Source organism: Humulus lupulus, chromosome 8 (assembly GCF_963169125.1).
Source record: "Humulus lupulus chromosome 8, drHumLupu1.1, whole genome shotgun sequence".
NCBI classification, from domain to species: Eukaryota; Viridiplantae; Streptophyta; class Magnoliopsida; order Rosales; family Cannabaceae; genus Humulus; species Humulus lupulus.
The window spans coordinates 43,477,061-43,495,298 of record NC_084800.1 but is presented as its reverse complement, the minus strand read 5'-3'; the positions used below and the strand labels follow the sequence as shown (position 1 = coordinate 43,495,298).

The 18,238-nt window shown below is 30.6% G+C and overlaps 3 protein-coding genes and 1 non-coding gene across 5 annotated transcripts; 3 read left to right on the top strand and 1 right to left on the bottom strand.

Annotated features, from left to right (window-relative positions):
- On the top strand, positions 1–107 carry LOC133798974 (small nucleolar RNA R71). Its single transcript, XR_009876185.1, has one exon. It is a non-coding gene; the product is annotated as a small nucleolar RNA R71 (small nucleolar RNA).
- Positions 108–4,908: 4,801 nt separating this feature from the next.
- On the top strand, positions 4,909–7,041 carry LOC133796991 (thioredoxin-like protein HCF164, chloroplastic). Of its 2 annotated transcripts, XM_062234717.1 has the most exons (4): positions 4,909–5,108; positions 5,230–5,301; positions 5,922–6,502; positions 6,629–7,041. In XM_062234717.1, the coding sequence occupies exons 3-4, from the start codon at positions 6,035–6,037 to the stop codon at positions 6,773–6,775; spliced, it is 615 nt and encodes a 204-aa protein (XP_062090701.1). In that variant the 5' UTR covers positions 4,909–5,108; positions 5,230–5,301; positions 5,922–6,034; the 3' UTR covers positions 6,776–7,041. The 2 variants fall into 2 exon arrangements, with proteins under 2 accessions (XP_062090701.1, XP_062090703.1); XM_062234719.1 differs by lacking the exon at positions 5,230–5,301.
- A 2,697-nt stretch (positions 7,042–9,738) lies between these two features.
- LOC133796990 (uncharacterized) lies at positions 9,739–12,895 on the top strand. The gene is made up of 4 exons (XM_062234716.1): positions 9,739–10,911; positions 10,993–11,211; positions 11,691–11,782; positions 12,074–12,895. Exons 1-4 carry the CDS (start codon positions 9,796–9,798, stop codon positions 12,795–12,797), a joined length of 2,151 nt encoding a protein of 716 aa, XP_062090700.1. The 5' UTR covers positions 9,739–9,795; the 3' UTR covers positions 12,798–12,895.
- Positions 12,896–16,648: 3,753 nt separating this feature from the next.
- On the bottom strand, positions 16,649–17,485 carry LOC133793742 (uncharacterized). The gene is made up of 3 exons (XM_062231033.1): positions 17,165–17,485; positions 16,905–17,087; positions 16,649–16,825 (listed from the first exon to the last, which is right to left on the bottom strand). The coding sequence occupies exons 1-3, from the start codon at positions 17,276–17,278 to the stop codon at positions 16,709–16,711; spliced, it is 414 nt and encodes a 137-aa protein (XP_062087017.1). The 5' UTR covers positions 17,279–17,485; the 3' UTR covers positions 16,649–16,708.
- Between the last annotated feature and the right edge of the window lie 753 nt (positions 17,486–18,238).

The window sequence follows — 18,238 nt, the reverse complement described above, 5'->3', positions numbered from 1 at the left end:
ATACCATGGTGAGGACACTTCCTCAATAGCTCCTTGAATCTTTCCCAAGCATCACTAGTAGACTCATCTTCCATTTGTTGAAAAGACATAATCTCACTTCGAAACCTTGCATTTCTAGTGGGAGGGAAGTACTTTCTTAAGAATTTTTCAGCCAAGTCGTTCCAATTTGTCACCGAATCGGGAGGAAGGGTGTTGAACCATGATCTAGCTCGATCCCTTAAAGAGAACGGGAACAACTTCAATCTTAGCGCCTCTTCACTTACTCCTTGTAGCTTGAAAGAGTCACTCACCTCCAAAAATGAGCGAAGATGGAGATGAGGATCTTCCGTTGGCAACCCACTAAATTGACCAACTGTTTGGAGCATTTGGAACATGACAGGTTTGAGCTCAAACTGAGGTGCTTGAATTTCGGGCCTCACAATGCCCGGATTGAGCTCGTTGAACATAGGGGCAGCATATTCTCTTATTGCCCTGGCTCTATCATCCGCCAAGACAATAGGATTAGTCATGTTTTGCGCACCCTCTTCTTCTTCTCCAACATTTTCAGCCATGTTGCAGCGGTTGTTAGCCTTTTGTGCCTTTCTCCTTTTTCTGAAAGTACGTTCAATTTCGGGGTCAATAGGAGCAAGTTCAAAGTCTTCTTGTTTGTTCATGCACTAGATTTAACCTGAAAACACACAGCCCCAAACAAGCAGAATTAGAACCAAACAAACAGAAACAAATTGCAAAATAGTTGATAGAACATAATTTAATTTTAAATCCCCGGCAACGGCGCCAAAAACTTGTTGCAAAAATTATAGCAATTAAAATACGCAAGTATACGTAGCCGCACAAGTAATATACTGGTAAATGAGTATCGTCTCCACAGGGATTTTAAACTAAATAAATGCAAAATCAACTAAAAACAATTCAAGAAGACAATAACCAATTCAAAGGAATAATGGGTACATGAATTCTGGAATGAAAAGTATATATGCAGAATTAATTAAACTAAAATAATGGAACCAAGAGAAATCAAGTCTGTGAGAAATTTATATGTGAACAAGTGATCTGGGTGGTTAATCCCCCTATAATTTCTTTCCAGTTGTTATAGCATAAGTTCAGCAATGGCTCAACAATTACATCAGAGTTAACAGATTTCCAAAAACACCCAGTAAGTTTTTTCCAAAACCCACTATATATTGTCTACAACCCCCTCAACACATTCCTGCATTAAACCAGATTGCAAACAGTCTATTAAGCATCAAATCTTGTGTTATACAAGGCAGCAAAATATCCCTATTTCACCACTAAAATTTACCTACAAATAGGCAAGTTTCTTGCATCAATAAAATGGGTTCAGCTAGCTTAAGTTTTTCCAAACTTAGATCTAGCTCAGTAATTGTTAAGTGTGGCCAGTAAATAACAATCAATAGCATTAATCACATTTAATTGAACAAAGATACAACTACTTCAACCATGCATCAAGAGATTCATTCATAATATAAGGTTCATAACCACCCAAATCCTTAGAGTATTAGTTCATGTCTGAAATGAAAAGTACAAAACCAGTAGCAAATATAGTATCCATAGAGTTGTTCACAGTTGAAAATGGAGAGAAAAACTAATACAAAATTAAAAGGAAGAAGGAAAGAGTAGAATGAATTGATGAGCTCAAGTCCTCCTAAGTGTCTGCCGTGGTCCTCTTCCCTTTTTGGTATTTTCTCTCTGTTTTTCTTCAGCTCCTCCTGTACTATTTTTCTCTCTTCCAAAATGGTGATAATAATCTCCTCAGAATAATTGGTCCCCTTATGTTGCGGCTGCCTCCTCTTTTTAGGGTACTTTGCCTTACCCTAATAGGAAAGCCAATTCCCACCTTGTCCCCAAAGTGCCACATCACCCAGCTGACTTAAGTTATTACAATTCTAGCCACATAGATGCTGATTTCACCTGATTCCTTGAATTGCTGTGGTGATGCTACAGCATTGAAGCAGCAACACACCCCTTTCAGAATTCGTTTTTCTCCTTGCTTCCAGCAGTTCCCTTTCACATATTTTGTAAGCTTCCTTTCCTGATTAACACAACACAGTAATTTACATAAAAAACACTGAAAAATATTACAATACAAACCTAACTCTTACCCAGACTCACTACCTAGAATAACACACTAAAATTGACAAAATTACATGAAATAAGGACTCATTACTCTTTTTAGTTTTGAAAAGCAAGTTCAAAGATTATAAAAATAACTCTAAATCCTAGAGTTATCACCTACTTTTTTACTAATTATATTAATATGAATTCAAATATTATTATAATAATATTTAATACAAAACTATATATTTAATACTTATATTAATATAAATTTAAATATTATAAAATATTATTATAATAATAATATATAATACATAATCTTAATTTTTATTAAAAAAATTATCATGGTTAAAAATGTTATCATATTATGTATATATTTAAAAAATATCATAAACAATATTTTAGTTTAATTTTTTATTCAATATGTTTATGCTAATTTTTTATATATAATATTATTTATTTAAAATTTATATGACAATGAAACAAATTTAATAAAAATAATTCATAAATTTTATTAATAAAACAAAACAAATGTGTAAGCAAATGTAGGTTCTATCTAGTTACTTTAAAAATATGTAGTTATTAATTTTATATGAAAATTATGACATTTATTATATTTTATTTAAATTTTATAAGTTTGGAGGGAGACACTCTCCCTTTGTGTTTTACTTTGGAAAATTTACAAAAACACATTAACATTTAAAAAATATATGAAAAATACGGTAGATTACAAAAATACGGAACTTTTATGAAAAATACGGAGTGGCAAAAGCGTAAATATAGAGTAACAGTGAAATACAACTTTTTTTGTTAATAGCCGTTACAAATTCATAAATATGTGTTACAGATACGTAAACCAGTTACATAAAAATATTTTTGTAAACAACATTTACTAATATATAACTAAGTTTTACATATTTGTAAACACGTTTTACAATTTTGTAGACAATATTTACAAAATAATTCGTCGCTATTTTTTTTTTTTTTGTAACAATGGTTTACATAACTAATTTTATGACTGAAATTTTTTATATTTGTGACTAATATTTTTAAAAGTAAGTTGTGAATTTAGTTAACGTATAACATACAAAAATATATAAAACTAAGTTAAAATGTTAAATTGCATTAAACAAGTAACATATATATTTTTTTTTAAAATTGTAACTGACATTTACGAAAATATTTTATAGTTAAGAAATCATAACCAAAATATACATAAAAATATTATACTTTTCCATATTGTTACAATATTGTACCAAAAAATTACAAGAACATTCATATTTATGCTATATAACTTAAAAATATAAATTTAAGATATTCATTATTTATAAAAACACTTTATTAAATATATATATAATAGTGAAATACAATATTTTTTTTAAACAAGTTTTACATTTTTATAACAACAGTTTACAAAACTAATTTCACAACTAAAAAATTTATATTTGTAACTATCATTTACATAAATATTTATAAATTGATTTAACATGATTGTTACAAAGATTTATAAATTTAAGTTTAATTTCAATTAATTCGATATTAACTTGTATAAATATTTATTTATTTTGAGTAATTGTATAAATATTTATTTTAATATTAATAAATATATTCATTTTAAATAAAAATAAATCAATCTACTTTATTGAAGGTAGTATTATTATATAATTTGGTACACCTGAATTCTCATTAAGAATGGAGACAAAAAAGCAACAAAAAAAAAATTAAAAAGAGATTAGTGAGAGAGAATAATTTTTATATATATATTATCTTTTATAGTCAAAGCGTATGGATATAAATACATAAATATAATTTAGTTTGAAATTATGCATCAACCACACAGAGAAAAGAAGAGCCAACATATATACGGTTGGGGAGATCCGTATTTTTTGTAATTAATGTAATATACTGTATAAAACAATTTTTTTTTAAATTACGGTGGGACATATAATTTTTCCTTTTATTTTTACCTTCTCATTCCATGGTCCTCAAAATAATATACGTGTAGGTATTTATGTGTTTACAGTTTTTTGCAAATTTATACACACCAAAATATATAAAGAGTGAAACAAAGTTTAATAATAATAATTATTAAAATATTTTTGAGACATGAATAGAGAAACACTTTGTATTCTCTATATCATTCCTTAAAATACATCATATTTTACATTTCTCCTCTCTAAAATAAAGAAGAGGCTAAGTTAAGGCAATTGGATTTTAGCTAGGGGTGAGCATCGGTCGGTTTGGACGGTTTTTTCATAATATAAAATTCAGAATTCGGTTTTCGGTTCGGATTGGTGCAATCCAAAAACCGACCGACCAAACTAGTTAAAAGAAAAAACCGACCATTTTGGACCGCGGTTTGGTCGGTTAAACTGACCAAACCGAATTTCTTTTTTTTTTTTATTTAAATTTTTTTTTTTTTTTGAAAGTTTTAGTTAAAAAACTAAAATTTTTGGATTGTTAGAATCAATTTTTGTGCATTTTTAAAACATAAATATATAGAACATAATTTCATATTTTTTGTATTTTTATTTAATAATTTTAATAATTAATAATTATATAATATTATATTATTATATATTATATTGTTCGGTCGGTTTCGGTTCCGCCGGTTGGTCTGGACAAAATTTTCAAACGGACCGAACAGTGGCGGTTTGCGCCGTTTGCAGTTTTTTCGGTGTTCGGTTTAATCGATTTCGGTTTTTTCAGTGTTCGGAAGGTCAGTGTATAAGATTTGTTCGGTCCGCCCTAGTTTTAGCCAATGAATGAATGAATGCGGCCGGGTCGGGTAAAACCCTATTAACAAAAAATAATAATTAAAAAGGAAAAAAGTCCAGTGCCCAGCCTGAACCACTGAACCCCACACCCAATTGCCCAAAGTAACCTCCAAAATTCTTCCATAAAAAAAAAAAAAAACTCCAAAATTCGAAATCACTCCGCGAAGCGTCGCCGCAACGCCACCTTCGCCGGCTGTCCCTCTCTGCTCCGGTTCCAGGCTCCAGCCATTCCTCCCACTCCTTCGGTCTCGCATTCAAGTAAGTCTCGTATTGAAGACTTCCATTTACAGTTTTCGGTTATATGTTTCAAAGCTCTAAATTACTCATTAAAACTCTTTGTCTTTCTAATAATTCGCAAACAATATCTGGTTCAATTCAGATTTAGATACGATCACGACGGAGCTTGTGTTGTGATACTGGCTTTCAATTTTTGTTACGTTACCTCAACTGGGTATGTTTTTATAAACTGATTATACCAATAGTACCAGTGTGTGTATATGTATACCCCTTTAAATTATTGTTCAATGTATGCATTGTCCATCATGTCTTGTTTTGTTTGGTTTATTATGAACATGTCTCGTTATATCATATCATTGGCTGCTTTCTGTTTGAGTTCCATTTGAACATTTTGTTAAAGTGGTTGGAAACCAATAATATATAAATTGACTTAGAGTTCCTCGTTTGGGGTTGAAATGCTGATACAGCTCTTGCCATTGCATCCTGTTTTAGTTTTTTGAACATTTAAAATAGTTACTTGTTTGCTTGGTAGCTGATATTGTTACTTGTTTTTCACTACCTGTGAGCAGGGAGGGTTGAGGTTGTTTTTCTTCAAACAAAATGCTACAAAATGCTTTAGTATTTGTGGTTGATTTTTAGTTGCAAAAATGTTGATTTATCTTTTTTTTTTGGTTTCTGAGATTTGTTGACCGATTGGAGTGAATGATAAAAGTATATGTGCTAGTTGACCAATTTCTCCAACATTTTTGTGATGCTGAATGTATTTTTTTAAGCATTTACATTTTTTTTTTCTGTAAATGCATTCATTTTCCTAATGCTTGATATTCTGTGCAGTATACTACGTGCTCAATGGTGTCTTCTGTGTGAATGTTTTCGCTTATATGCTGTCTCAGCCGTCTACATCGGGCAGTTTTATAATACAGTAAAGGAAACATTTATAAAGGACAATGGGTTCTATTCCGCAAAGACCTTTATTTTGTCTCAAGCTACCATGGGATGTGAACCAAAATTCTAAAAGTCCCAGTGACTGCAGTTTTGAGGCTCCCTGGCTATTTAGATCTTTGCAAAGTGTTGGATCCATGGCCTTTAAGTTCATCAACTCAATTTCAAAATCATCAGATCCGTTGACAAATAGCTTCAAACCCTTTCAATTTAATGCTGGAACTGGTGCCAGCCAAAGTAAGACTTTAAAGTCAAAACTAAACTTGAATCCTGAAGAGCAAGGAGAGGCGGAGCACAGAGCATTTGCATCAGCACTAGCGAGTTGTAAAGAAGCGACAGTAATCGAGTTCTACTCCCCCAAGTGCAGGTTGTGTAATTCCCTGGTGAATTTTGTTATGGAGATTGAGGGTAGGAATTCAGACTGGATGAACATTGTGATGGCAGACGCAGAGAACGATAAATGGCTTCCCGAGGTACCCCAGTAATTATTTAGTGTTCTTGTTAACCTAACAATACGGAAAAAAAAAATTTGGTTTTCAAGTTTTCTTCTTCTTGTTTTTGGTTTTGTAGCTCATTGTTTTTTCTTTTTGGCAATTTAGCTCCTCCATTATGACATTAGATATGTGCCTTGCTTTGTACTGCTTGACAAGAAAGGGAGGGCACTAGCAAAGACAGGCGTTCCGAGCAGTCGGCTACATGTAATAGCAGGTGTCTCTCATCTCCTCAAAATGAAACGTCCTCAATGAAGTAGTAGATAGGTTTGTTATAATAGCTACTGTAAAACTATTCTCATACATCCGTGTTCAACATGTCTGTTAGATCACCATTCAGTATTATATTCATTTAATTTGTATGAACCAGAGTGTTCTCATCATAGCATGGATCGTGTTGTTTTGCTGCATTTAACTGTTTTAGCATACAATTTCTTGAGTGTATATGATGGTTCCGCCCTAAATTTTACATGGCAGAGGTAACACAAAATTCTTAGCACCTATAGATATTCGACTGTTAATATCCAAGTGGTTTGAATTATTTTCTTATTTGCTGGTGTTTCAGCAGTATGTTTTATGTTTTGGTCGAGATGGATCGTTAGTAGGATGGGAGTCCGCCTGTTTGGTTTTCATAATTGTTTATTATGTTTTGTAATGATTAGTATCATTAGGGAAAATATTTTGATTTGTGGGATTATATATGGTTTTGTTGTGTGAAATTTAGGGGTACTCATTGGGTGGGTTTTCGAGTTCGTGATTGGGGAAGATGATACCAAAACTTGTCCAAACAACGTCAAATTTTACATGAAATTCATTAAAAAAATTTGAAAAATACAATTGGGAAAAATAATTACAAAAATACTATTTTTTTTACAAAAGTATGGAGTAGTATAGTCGTAAATACATACTACCAATGTGTAACCAATATTTACAAAAAGGCATTTATATAACAACATTTATAGTTTGATTCGTAACTAAAAAAATACAATTTTTTGTAACAAGAACTAATTTGTTTCCAAAAAGATACAATTTTGTTACTAATATTTAGTTAATTTATGAATTTAGTTAAACATTTTTGTAACTAAAGCTTACAGAAATGCTAGATTATATAAAATAACTAGATTTACTATAAAAGTTTACAAATAATAATAAAAATAAATACACAAATTCTCATCTTCTCCACCCACGGCACTCGACAACGAGTGGGGTGGGAACGCACAATATTTTCACCTACCATATACTTAAAAAAATTCATTTTGGGGTAGAATTTGTAATTTTCTAAATTTGGATATAATTTTTGAAAAGTTACCTAGATATAAAGTGAGATGTTTGATAAAATTTTTATCAAAATTGATTAGTGATGAGTGAAGTACTCGAAGTAGGCACTCTAATATTATTTATTGTTATTACAAGAAAGCATGTAACAACAAAAATATCAAAAATACTCATGTGTATGTATATAAAAAGCTATCAACAACCATTTTATCCAAGTCTAGTGTGAGCCCTTAGTCAAATATGTTATATTTGATATTATTTCACTCATTCAAGGTATATTATATTTTGCACAAGAGATAATCTCACTTTTGGAGTAGACGTGAGACATTAACAAGTGAAATTAAGTATGTTAAGCTATTTTCAATCCATAACACAAAATTTGCCTTCAACTAACATAAAATTATGTAATTTTAACATTATATTATTTTCCAACCACAACATTAAAAATAACACAAAATAATATATTCTCTAATAAAATATATTATTTTCATATTATTATATCTAATAATATACCAAATTAAAAAGTTTTATTGTCTTAATATTAAAAGTTAAAGAATTGTTTTTTTTTTTTTTTTCCGTAGTCTACAGATAGAAATCATTAAATTTGAGGTTATTTTTAGAGTTGGGTTTGTTGGGATACTTTAGAAATCATTAAATTGGAGGTTATTTTTAAAGTTGGGTTGGAACGAATATAGTGTAATATCAACACAGTTTTTTTAGTATAGTTTGACTCTAAAAAACAATTTCTGTGTTAAAATCACGCTAAAACCATTCCAACCCAACACTGAAAACCTATCCTATATATGTTGATGTCTACAATGTCCCACTAAAAATACTGGGAATTATAGATTACGGTAAACTGAAAAAGTCCTTTAATATTATAATAATATATTTTTTTAAATAGAATAATAAAACATTTTAAATGTACAGATTTTATTATGAGATTTTTTGAAAATTAACCACTTTTATCATTCATTAACCATAAATAGCCACATATTTTATTTTTATAATTAATACACACATTTAGAGACAGCAATTAAAATACATTTGGTTTACATTTTTGGCATATAAATTTACATTTCAAAAAGTTGTGCTTCATATTTCAAAGTCTAGAAAGAATAATATAAGCATTGTGATTAAAAAATTGTGTATTAATTAATAGTTTAAATTTTTTTTGGTAAAAATAGAAAGTACTAACTTAATTTGGTACTACATGTAATTTCTTATTTTTATTATTTGTATGTATATATTATATTTTATTAGAGATTTTTTTTGTTGGAATAGAAAATTAATAGGGAAGTTTAAAAATACTTAAATTAAAAAAATATTAAAAAATATAGAATTTGAAAAAAAATTACTAAAATATGAAGAAAAATAATAGTAAATATAATTTTTTTTTAAAAAAACATAAATTACAAATTTATAACAATATAAATTTTTGTAGTGAAAGTTTACAAGTTTGTAATCATATATTATAATTTTGTAAACTTAAATAAAAAATTGTAACAAGTAGTAACAAAAGTGTATAAATTATTGTTTGCATTTTTGTAATTTTTATAAAATTATGAATATTTAAAAACAATTTGAATTTTAGAGTGCTATGTTTATTTTTTTTTAAATTAATATGGTTATAAAATTATACAATTTTTTAAAAATTAATATCGTGTTTTGGGTTTTTTGGGTTGGAGATGTTATATAGAGAAGTTCAGAAAAAAGAAAAGTGGGAGATAGTGAGATATAAGTGAAAGTTTAAAAAACTTTGCCATGTCATGATGTACATTTACTCCAATCTTTATTCTTACCGTTAATCCAGATTTAACGTGGAGGCTGGATTCAAGCAAAAGAATGAGTAGTTCCGCCATTTTGAATTTGAAATCCCATAACGGCCAAAACTCAAACCCCTTATTTTCACTCCTTCTTCTTCCTCCATATTCTCACCTCCCCTCCCCTCCCCTCCCCTCCCCATCTCTCTCTCTCTCTCTCTCTCTCTTCCCTCAGCCATGGCTACTCTAACTCAGGGCATTCTTCTGAAGCTTCTCCAGTCCATGAACTCCACCAACCGAGTAACCGGAGACCACCGCTCCGCTCTTCTCCAAGTCATCGGAATCGTCCCTGCTCTCGCTGGCTCCGATCTCTCCCCCAACCAAGGCTTCTTTGTCCAGCTTTCGGACTCCCTCAACTCCACCTACGTCTCCCTCTCCGACCGCGACGTCGATCTTATCCTCAACAACCGAATGCAGCTAGGCCAGTTCGTCTATGTCGAACGATTCGAGTTCGACTCTCCGGTTCCCCGAGTCTGTGGGATACGCCCTATCGCCGGCCGCCATAAGTTTGTCGGAACTCCTGAGACCCTAATCGCTAGAATCTCGGCCTCCAAGCGAGATTTTGTGATTCAGCCGGTCTCCGATTCTGACCAATCGGTTGACCCAATTTCTCTGTTCCTGTCAGGAAAGAAGCCCGAGGAAACCCGGAGCGAGAGTAAAGAATTTAAGATTGAGGCGAAACCCGAAAAGGCTAGATCGAGGCAGCCTCTTGCGCCTCGAGACAATATACCAGTTGGAAATTTGGAGGATTCTAAGGTTTGTGAAAGGCCATCCAGGTTTTTGTCTCCGGCCGCGGCTAAGAGATCGGTATCGGTTGGGAAGAAGAGTACTCCTATTGTTGAGAGAGATCCATCTCCAGCCGGAAAAATGAAGCGGTCATCGTCTCCAGCTCCGTCGAAATGCGTGGTTCCTAGCTTGATGATGGCACGCGAGGAGAATAGGAAGGTTTCCAAGGAGCCGGCTATCATAGTACCATCAAGATATAGACAGCCGTCACCTAATGGGCGCCGGCCAGCCTCGCCAGCGGCACGAAGGGCTTCGCTTTCGCCAGGCAGAAGGTTGTCTGGTGTGAAGGTCTCGCCCATGGTGGCAGGTGCTGCAGATTCTTCTGGGAAGAAAAGAATGGCAACTATTGCTGCCGGGATTTCGAAGGTTTCGGAAGCCATAGTTGGATCGGCTAAGACTAGTAGGAAAAGCTGGGATGAGCCACCAGCGGTGGTAACTCCGGTGGAGCCAAAAGAGAAGGGCGTTTCAAAAAACAAACCGGATCTTCAAGCAATTTGGCGGACTCAGGTAAATACTTTGAAATACACTAATAGTCCTTACCCTTGTTTTTATTCCCCTCTCCTTAATTTCTTGTGCCGGATATTTCAGGCTGCCATGTCAAGACGTTTAAGCGATGCGAGTAGCCGTAAATCATGTAGTGATGATTCGGCAACCCATGAGAAAACAAAATCTAGCTCACCTGAAGAGTGTCTCGTCCAGGATATGACAAACAATGCGGCTTTGCCTATTACCGTTCATGAACGAAAATGGACCGATGGTAGCGTTGCTTTGGATACCGTCTCCGCGGACCTAGCAAAGCTTGGCAAGGTATGAACAATTCTTTCCCAACTTGAATGAATTCTCTGTTTTGATTTTGTTTACGACTCAGGCAATTGAATTTCAAATGATTGGTGGTTGATTATATCTGCTTTGTTCCTTGAATTGGACTCATTTTAGTTTTTTTTTCTTCGTTCAACTTAATGTATTAAAAGCTATTTCAAGATAAGGGCTTTGATACATCTTCTTAGTAGTAGTACAGAAGTTGAAACTCTAGAAAGTAGCATTAAACAGCGCAGCATGTAACGTAGGACTTGAGGCTTCCCTGCTAAGTGAGAGCTTGAATTTCATGGTTCAAAACCATGCGTGTTTTAATATGTCGTTGCCTATCATTATGGAGTTGGAACTTTATTAACCAAACAAAAAGTTCGAATCTTGTCTGTTATTTTTTGTTCTTTCTCCCTCTTTTTTACTAGCTCATAATAAAGAATGCTAGAATTGGATGCTGACTAAAACACACCCAAATGCAGGAGGCCATGCAAAGAAAAGTTCTGGCTTCCACTGCTGCGGCTGAAGCACTAGAAGAAGCAATTGCTACTGAGTCTATTATTAGGAGCTTAAGGTAATGCTTAATATTTTAGAATAATTTTCAATTATCTTTATATTATAATTATTCAAACACAAAGTAAGTTAATTTTACTATTTTTGGATATAAACAAAAGTAGAAGTTTTCCAAACAGTCATTATGTATGACTGCTATCTTTTACTAAATTGGTATTTAAAAATGAACAAGATAGAGGCATCATAATTGTTTCATTCATGGTTTTACGTATAGTAACTAATTTGCTTTTGTGTTTTCTTAACTTCTGAAAGATCATAAATGACCAAAGATTGTCCTTCTTTTGTGCCTCAGTATGTTTTCAGAACTCTCTTCCACATCCAAGGTTGGGAACCCTCTACCCACCATTGACCGGTTCTTTTCAATCTACGACAACATAGTGAGATCAACAACAATAGCTGAATCAATTGCCAGCAGCCGCATTAACTCCGAAATATTCCATGATAAAGGTACCCCCACCGAGCAATCAAACTCTGTTTCTCTCTGGGTAGAAGCCGCCTTGGCCACTGATCTTGAAATTGTCTCCCTTTTGACTTCCCAAGACAACGTAACTCCATCTAAACTGCATAAAAGCCTGTCAAAAAGACAATCTTTCACCACACCCTCCCCAAAGAATAATCCCAAACTCCCGTTAATGGTTACTAAACCGAACAATGCTGAAGTTGTTGGGACGTGGACAAGGGGTCATGGAATGCAGGAGACTGTTGAGCTTGGAAATAAGCTGAAATCGGAGATGAAAATGTGGTTTCTGCGTTTCGTTGAGGAGGCCGTCGATGCTGGTTTCCGGGTTTTCGGAGAGAGTAGTTCTGATGGAAGAAGATTGTCCCTCGACTGTGGTTCCATTGCTACGGTTTTGTCACAGTTGAAAAGTGTGAATGAGTGGTTAGACCGTGTCGTTTCGAGAAGTGATGAAGTGATCACTGGAAAAGTTGATCGTTTGAAGAGAAAGATTTATGGCTTTGTTATTCAACACGTTGGAACCACGTTTGATAATAACTCCACGCAACTCACCTCTTGATTTTCTCTTTCTCATTCTTGTAAAATCTGAATTCAATTGCAATTTGCTTTCTTGCAAATTGAAATTATGGAAATCTATCTATTTATTTATTAACTTAATTATTTAACTTAGTAAGAGAAGATAAAAAGTGCAATCACAATTTGTTTCGCGAATTTACAGAATTCTTTTCAAATTATTAACTCCTTGAATTTAATTGTGTAGCGGCAAATTCTAAATTTGAATTTGATAGTTTTATAATAAGATACTATAAATAATAAAATTATTATTATTATTTAAAACATTATGTAAAACTTCATTACTTAAAATATATATATTTTTTAAATTCGTATAAGTTAGATGCCAATATTTTCAAATTTTATTGGTTGAAACTAGGAGTGGGTGCTCATCCAATTCGATCAATTTTTTTACTCCTAACAAATCTAATTCGATTTGGCTTAATTTGACACGGTCTAACCACTCATTTACTCAAAACTAGGAGTGGATTGATTATTTTATTTTGAGCGTAAATTTTAATATTAAATAAATTAACAAGTAAAAAAAATAAACACTATGTAGTAATAATACTAAAATTTTTGAAATATTAAGTTTATAACAAAGTTTATTCAAATTTTATTAATAATGTGTCAAAACTAATAACTAAACTATTATAATAACATAACATAAAATCAATAACAATAACATCTCCAAAGTGCTAAAAACTAAGCAAAAATATACGAAAATTAAATATATTTATAATTAATATGATATATATAAAAATAAAATATTTTTTAATTGTAATTGGATTGTATCCGTTCCTAATTGGATTTCTATAGTCTTATCCGTCATATGATACAATCCAATTATAATTGGACATTCAATATTTTATAATTGTATTTATTTAGATTGATTTAGGTTGATTGGTTTGGATTGGATCTTGGGCACCTGATAGAAATGTTAAATATTAATTCATTTGTTTATTTTTCTTTTAAAATTCACAAAAAATTAGTCACTCCAAGTATGTTGTACTAATGAATTTTTTTTTCTGTAAAATCTAGAAGAAACAAATAAAATAAAAATAATATATGAAGAACTAACACTGAATCAATTTAGAAAGCTTTGGAACCCAAATGATAAAATAATTGACTTTTAGGGTATAACTAGTACAATTTGAAAATTTTGAAGACCAACTCATACAAATATAATGACTTTTAGGGTATTTAAGTGTTATTACAAATAATTAGAAATTTAGCCGAAACTTTTGGGATATAATTTGTTTGAAACAAAATTAAAAAAAAAAAAGATGATAATCGAAAACAGCATTTAGCAACTATTTAGAAGAAAAAACAAGTGCCACTAGTCTCATGTCTTGGATGTCCTCACTGCATATATGTATACCCACACGACTTCTTCTTTCTTTTTCCTTCTTCGTGCGTGACTATACAGAGGTATTTGTGACAAATTTCTGTGATTTTAAAGCTTGAAAGTTATGAAATTCTCTCTATTTTTAAGCTTTTGAGATAAATTTTCTTGAAAAAATTATGAGTTTAGTATTTATAAGATATATATATAGAAGACTTCTCAATGGTTACTACCCATATATGGGTACTAATAATTATGGTGATGTGTCAATATGGTGACTTGGTATAGCAAGTTACCAACATGTCATTTTTATTAATTTTGTTATTATTTTTTTTATCATAATTAATCTTTATATAGAAATTTTAATCTTTATATAGAAATTGACATAATTTTAATTAGCCAATATATAAGTCCATATTGCTTTTTTAATATCTCTGTTGTGTGATCAAATGTAATACTAATATTGAGACCATTATATATCATGTTTATATAAATTTGAGAGACTATTATCCATTAAAAATAATCATGATTCTGAAAGATTAATTTGAGATATTAGTTTTTTACTTTTTAATACAGGTCACAAACATGATAAGGTTCCTAGTGTACAGCTACAATACACATATCCCAGCCATACTTGAGATCCCATCCAAGGATCATCCATACGACCCAGGGAGCTTACTCCTTTCATCACCATAGCATAAATGATTATTGTGTGCTTAATATTCTTCTATGCCAATTTGGATTTTTGTTCTATGTCTGCCCTAGTTCAGATATAATAACAAAACATATATTTGGTTTTTGGGAATTCAAAATGTTAATATTTCAATAAGATACTTAATATAGCCTTTTCTCTTTATATTCCGAATATTTTTTTTTATTAAAATACAATTAAAAAATATATATAAATTTCTAATGATATAAATATATTTAAAAAAAAGTCAAAAAGTTATTGTTGCTTTTTTTTACATTATTTTCATATAATATTAATAACTTTGAAATTTATTTATTATTTTAATAAATATATTTTTCTCATTTTGAATTTTGAATATAAATACCCAAATGGGTAATTGAATATTTGAAATTTAAATACTAATCATAGCCAAATTTTATAATTAGTAATCTTATTAAATAAAAAATGTAACTTTTAATCTACCAATAAATTTTATTACGAGATAAATAAAAATGACATATATTGTGCATTAAAGTTTATTAGATGATAATAAACACATATTGGGAATTCAAACTTTATCTTTACAATAAGAAACTACATTTTGTTTTTTTATTTTTATTTATATTCCAAATAGGACATTTTTTTTATAAATAAATATAAAAAATATTTATAAATTTTGAATATGATAAGTTTTTTTTATAGGAGTTTTTTTTTTATTATTTCTATATATTGGATATTGGCTTTTATGAAATGTCAATGGAAAACATATAATTTTTTTTAGTTAAATTAAATTCTAAAACTGACTTTCATAGAAAAATTATTGTGCTTGTTTTAAATAATAAGTACATTCAAAACCTAATGTAAGTAGACATTCTACAAGAAAATGAGTCATTTACTTACTCATATATGTGTAACGAAAACATACTAGAAGTGCAAAATTAGTTGTGAAGCCGCACAATTTGACCACTTACTCATCACTGATCTAATAAAATCAACATTAATTTGTATTTAATTTCAATATTTTAAATTGAAATTTATTTTCAATAATAAATTTTGAAAATAAATGCCTCCAACAAATTCGAATTATTTTAATAATTTTTTTTATTAAATCAAGGTGTTGAAGTTTATCAAAACAAAAATAAAATCCTTTCAAATTTCCAAAATCAAGCACTAATTTTTCATTCAATAAGTTGCCTAAATAGATTGGTTTATACGTTAATTTATGAATATTTGAGATAATTGGACATTAATTTCTGATTGGTAATTGGTTTGTTAATAAATAAATGAAATTCAGTTTACAAATAGCATTCAAAGATTTCAATTAACTAATATATTCAAAATTTATAACATTTTAAAATTATAATAAAGTCAACATTGTATTTAATTTCAAAAATTTTGGACTTAAAATTAATTTTTAATATAAAACCCCCCCAAAAAAAATAGCTAGACCAAATTCAAAATTATTTAATGATTTAAAAGAAATATTTAGTGTTTAAAAAATATACCATCTACTTAATTAAATAAATGTGTTGAAGTTTATCAGAACAAAAATATAATCCATTCATATTCCCTAAATCATGTACTAATTTTCATTGGATAAATTGTCTAAATGGTTAAATTGATAAGTGAATAATTTGTGATTGTTTGAGATAATTAGACATTACTTTTTGATTGGTAATTAATTAATTAATAACTTTTGAAATTTACCTTACAAATACTATTCACTTTTTTTTTAAATGATTAACATATTTAAAATTAATTTGTTCTATAGTCAAATAATTAGACATTTAATCAAGTTGTAATTTAGAAAATTTAAATAAAATAAGGTTTTTTTTTCCTTCGTACAACTTTATTCAAAATATTAATATTCTACATAAAAAAAAAAATAAGTGCAACCATGCTATTATCGTCTTCTTGAATTGTAATATCGGGCTTTCTGCATTAATTCTCCTATATTCTTATTGAAGTTTGAACTTGCAAGCCACGTAGTTATGTAACACCTCTCTTCATTAGAGTCAAACTACAATAACTAAAAAAAACAAGGTCAAGTGTACTCTTTTAAAAAGACAATAAAAAATATTATCACAAATAGAACTAACCATGAAAGACCTTGAATCAAGCTTGCAACCATGAATCATAAATAATATGACGAAGACTCCACAATCGTACAAATTTGATTGTCTAGGGACATTAGTTGCACGAACAATACAAAAGCTAGCAAAATTGAAATTACAAGGGGTATTTTTTATTTGATTCTCCAAGCCCAAATCAAGATTGCGTAACTGCATTTAGAATCAATTTTTAGAATAAATAAAATTTAAATTATTTTTTTCTTCCAAATCAACCAATAAAATCTTACAATCTCGACAATCTTAGATGATTGTAATATAGGAGACTTTTCATGAGCAAGTGAGTCCCAAACTTCAACTTTTCTTTCTTTTATAATTACTCGAGCAAGCATGTAGTGTTTCATGATGAAAATGGGAATATCTATCTACAAGTATAATTAAAGTTAAAAATTTCATAATAATTAATAATAAATAAAAAATAGGTTCTACATATAACTTAGACTCATACTTCATTACAATGGTCAAGGGAACCCATAAATTTTTCGTAGTAATGCATTCTCTTCCAACTTTGATATAGTGGTAAGTGTGGGTTGGGCAATAAGTTTTTCTATTATATATATAAAAAAAAATTAGTTCTCCAAACATGAATTGTTACTTGACACAAATAACAATTAAAAAGACTCACCATTATTCTCACGGGAAAATACCAAATTTTACACTCTTTCCCATTGTTCGACCTCTCATCTTCAGTCAACAATGAAGATATCATAGTAATAATCTATATTTACAAATAAAAAAAATCACATTCACATTGTTAGTGTAAAAAAAAAAAAAAAGGATGTATTACCTCTGTCTTCAATTCAATATTAGGTCCAAGGTAACGAAAGTCGCACCGTCGTAGAAAACTATAACCATAATCAACTATAATATCCCTATATTTGAAAAAAAAAAAACAAATGTAGGACATAAAAAAATATTTTAAACACTTACAGAAAAAAAAAAAACATAAAGATAGCAAATTTACGATTGATTGGAGTTTGAGAAAATAAACTCTAACAGCTCCTTATCTTTTGGTATGAAATGATTGTCGAGTTTTGTACGCCCTGATTTTCCCACGGGCTGATTAGCAGGACGAGCCTCGGACTAATCAGGTTTAGTCCGAGGTGCCCACAGGATGAAGATCCTATTTCCAGAGCGGATCTTCTCAGCTTGAGAGGGGCATCTGAAGGCCACGCCAGGAGAACAGCTCGGAATACGAGCTGTTCGTGTCGCGAGGGGCCCAGGAAGCTCTGAGCCTTTATGAAATCAACGCACGCAAGATAAACGTGCATATATCTGACATCACGTGTCTGATATCCCCTTGA

Bases quoted from the DNA above. Each gene is read 5' to 3' on its own strand.
- LOC133793742 (XM_062231033.1), bottom strand. From the start codon at position 17,278: ATGAAACACTACATGCTTGCTCGAGTAATTATAAAAGAAAGAAAAGTT. The intron at 17,088-17,164 runs GTAAGATTTTAT...TTCTAAATGCAG, and splicing joins CATCTAAGATTGTCGAGATT to TTACGCAATCTTGATTTGGG. The intron at 16,826-16,904 runs GTTAGTTCTATT...TAGTTATTGTAG, and splicing joins TTGATTCAAGGTCTTTCATG to TTTGACTCTAATGAAGAGAG.
- LOC133796990 (XM_062234716.1), top strand. From the start codon at position 9,796: ATGGCTACTCTAACTCAGGGCATTCTTCTGAAGCTTCTCCAGTCCATG. The intron at 10,912-10,992 runs GTAAATACTTTG...CGGATATTTCAG, and splicing joins AAGCAATTTGGCGGACTCAG to GCTGCCATGTCAAGACGTTT. The intron at 11,783-12,073 runs GTAATGCTTAAT...TTTGTGCCTCAG, and splicing joins TCTATTATTAGGAGCTTAAG to TATGTTTTCAGAACTCTCTT.
- LOC133796991 (XM_062234719.1), top strand. From the start codon at position 6,035: ATGGGTTCTATTCCGCAAAGACCTTTATTTTGTCTCAAGCTACCATGG. The intron at 6,503-6,628 runs GTACCCCAGTAA...TTGGCAATTTAG, and splicing joins ACGATAAATGGCTTCCCGAG to CTCCTCCATTATGACATTAG.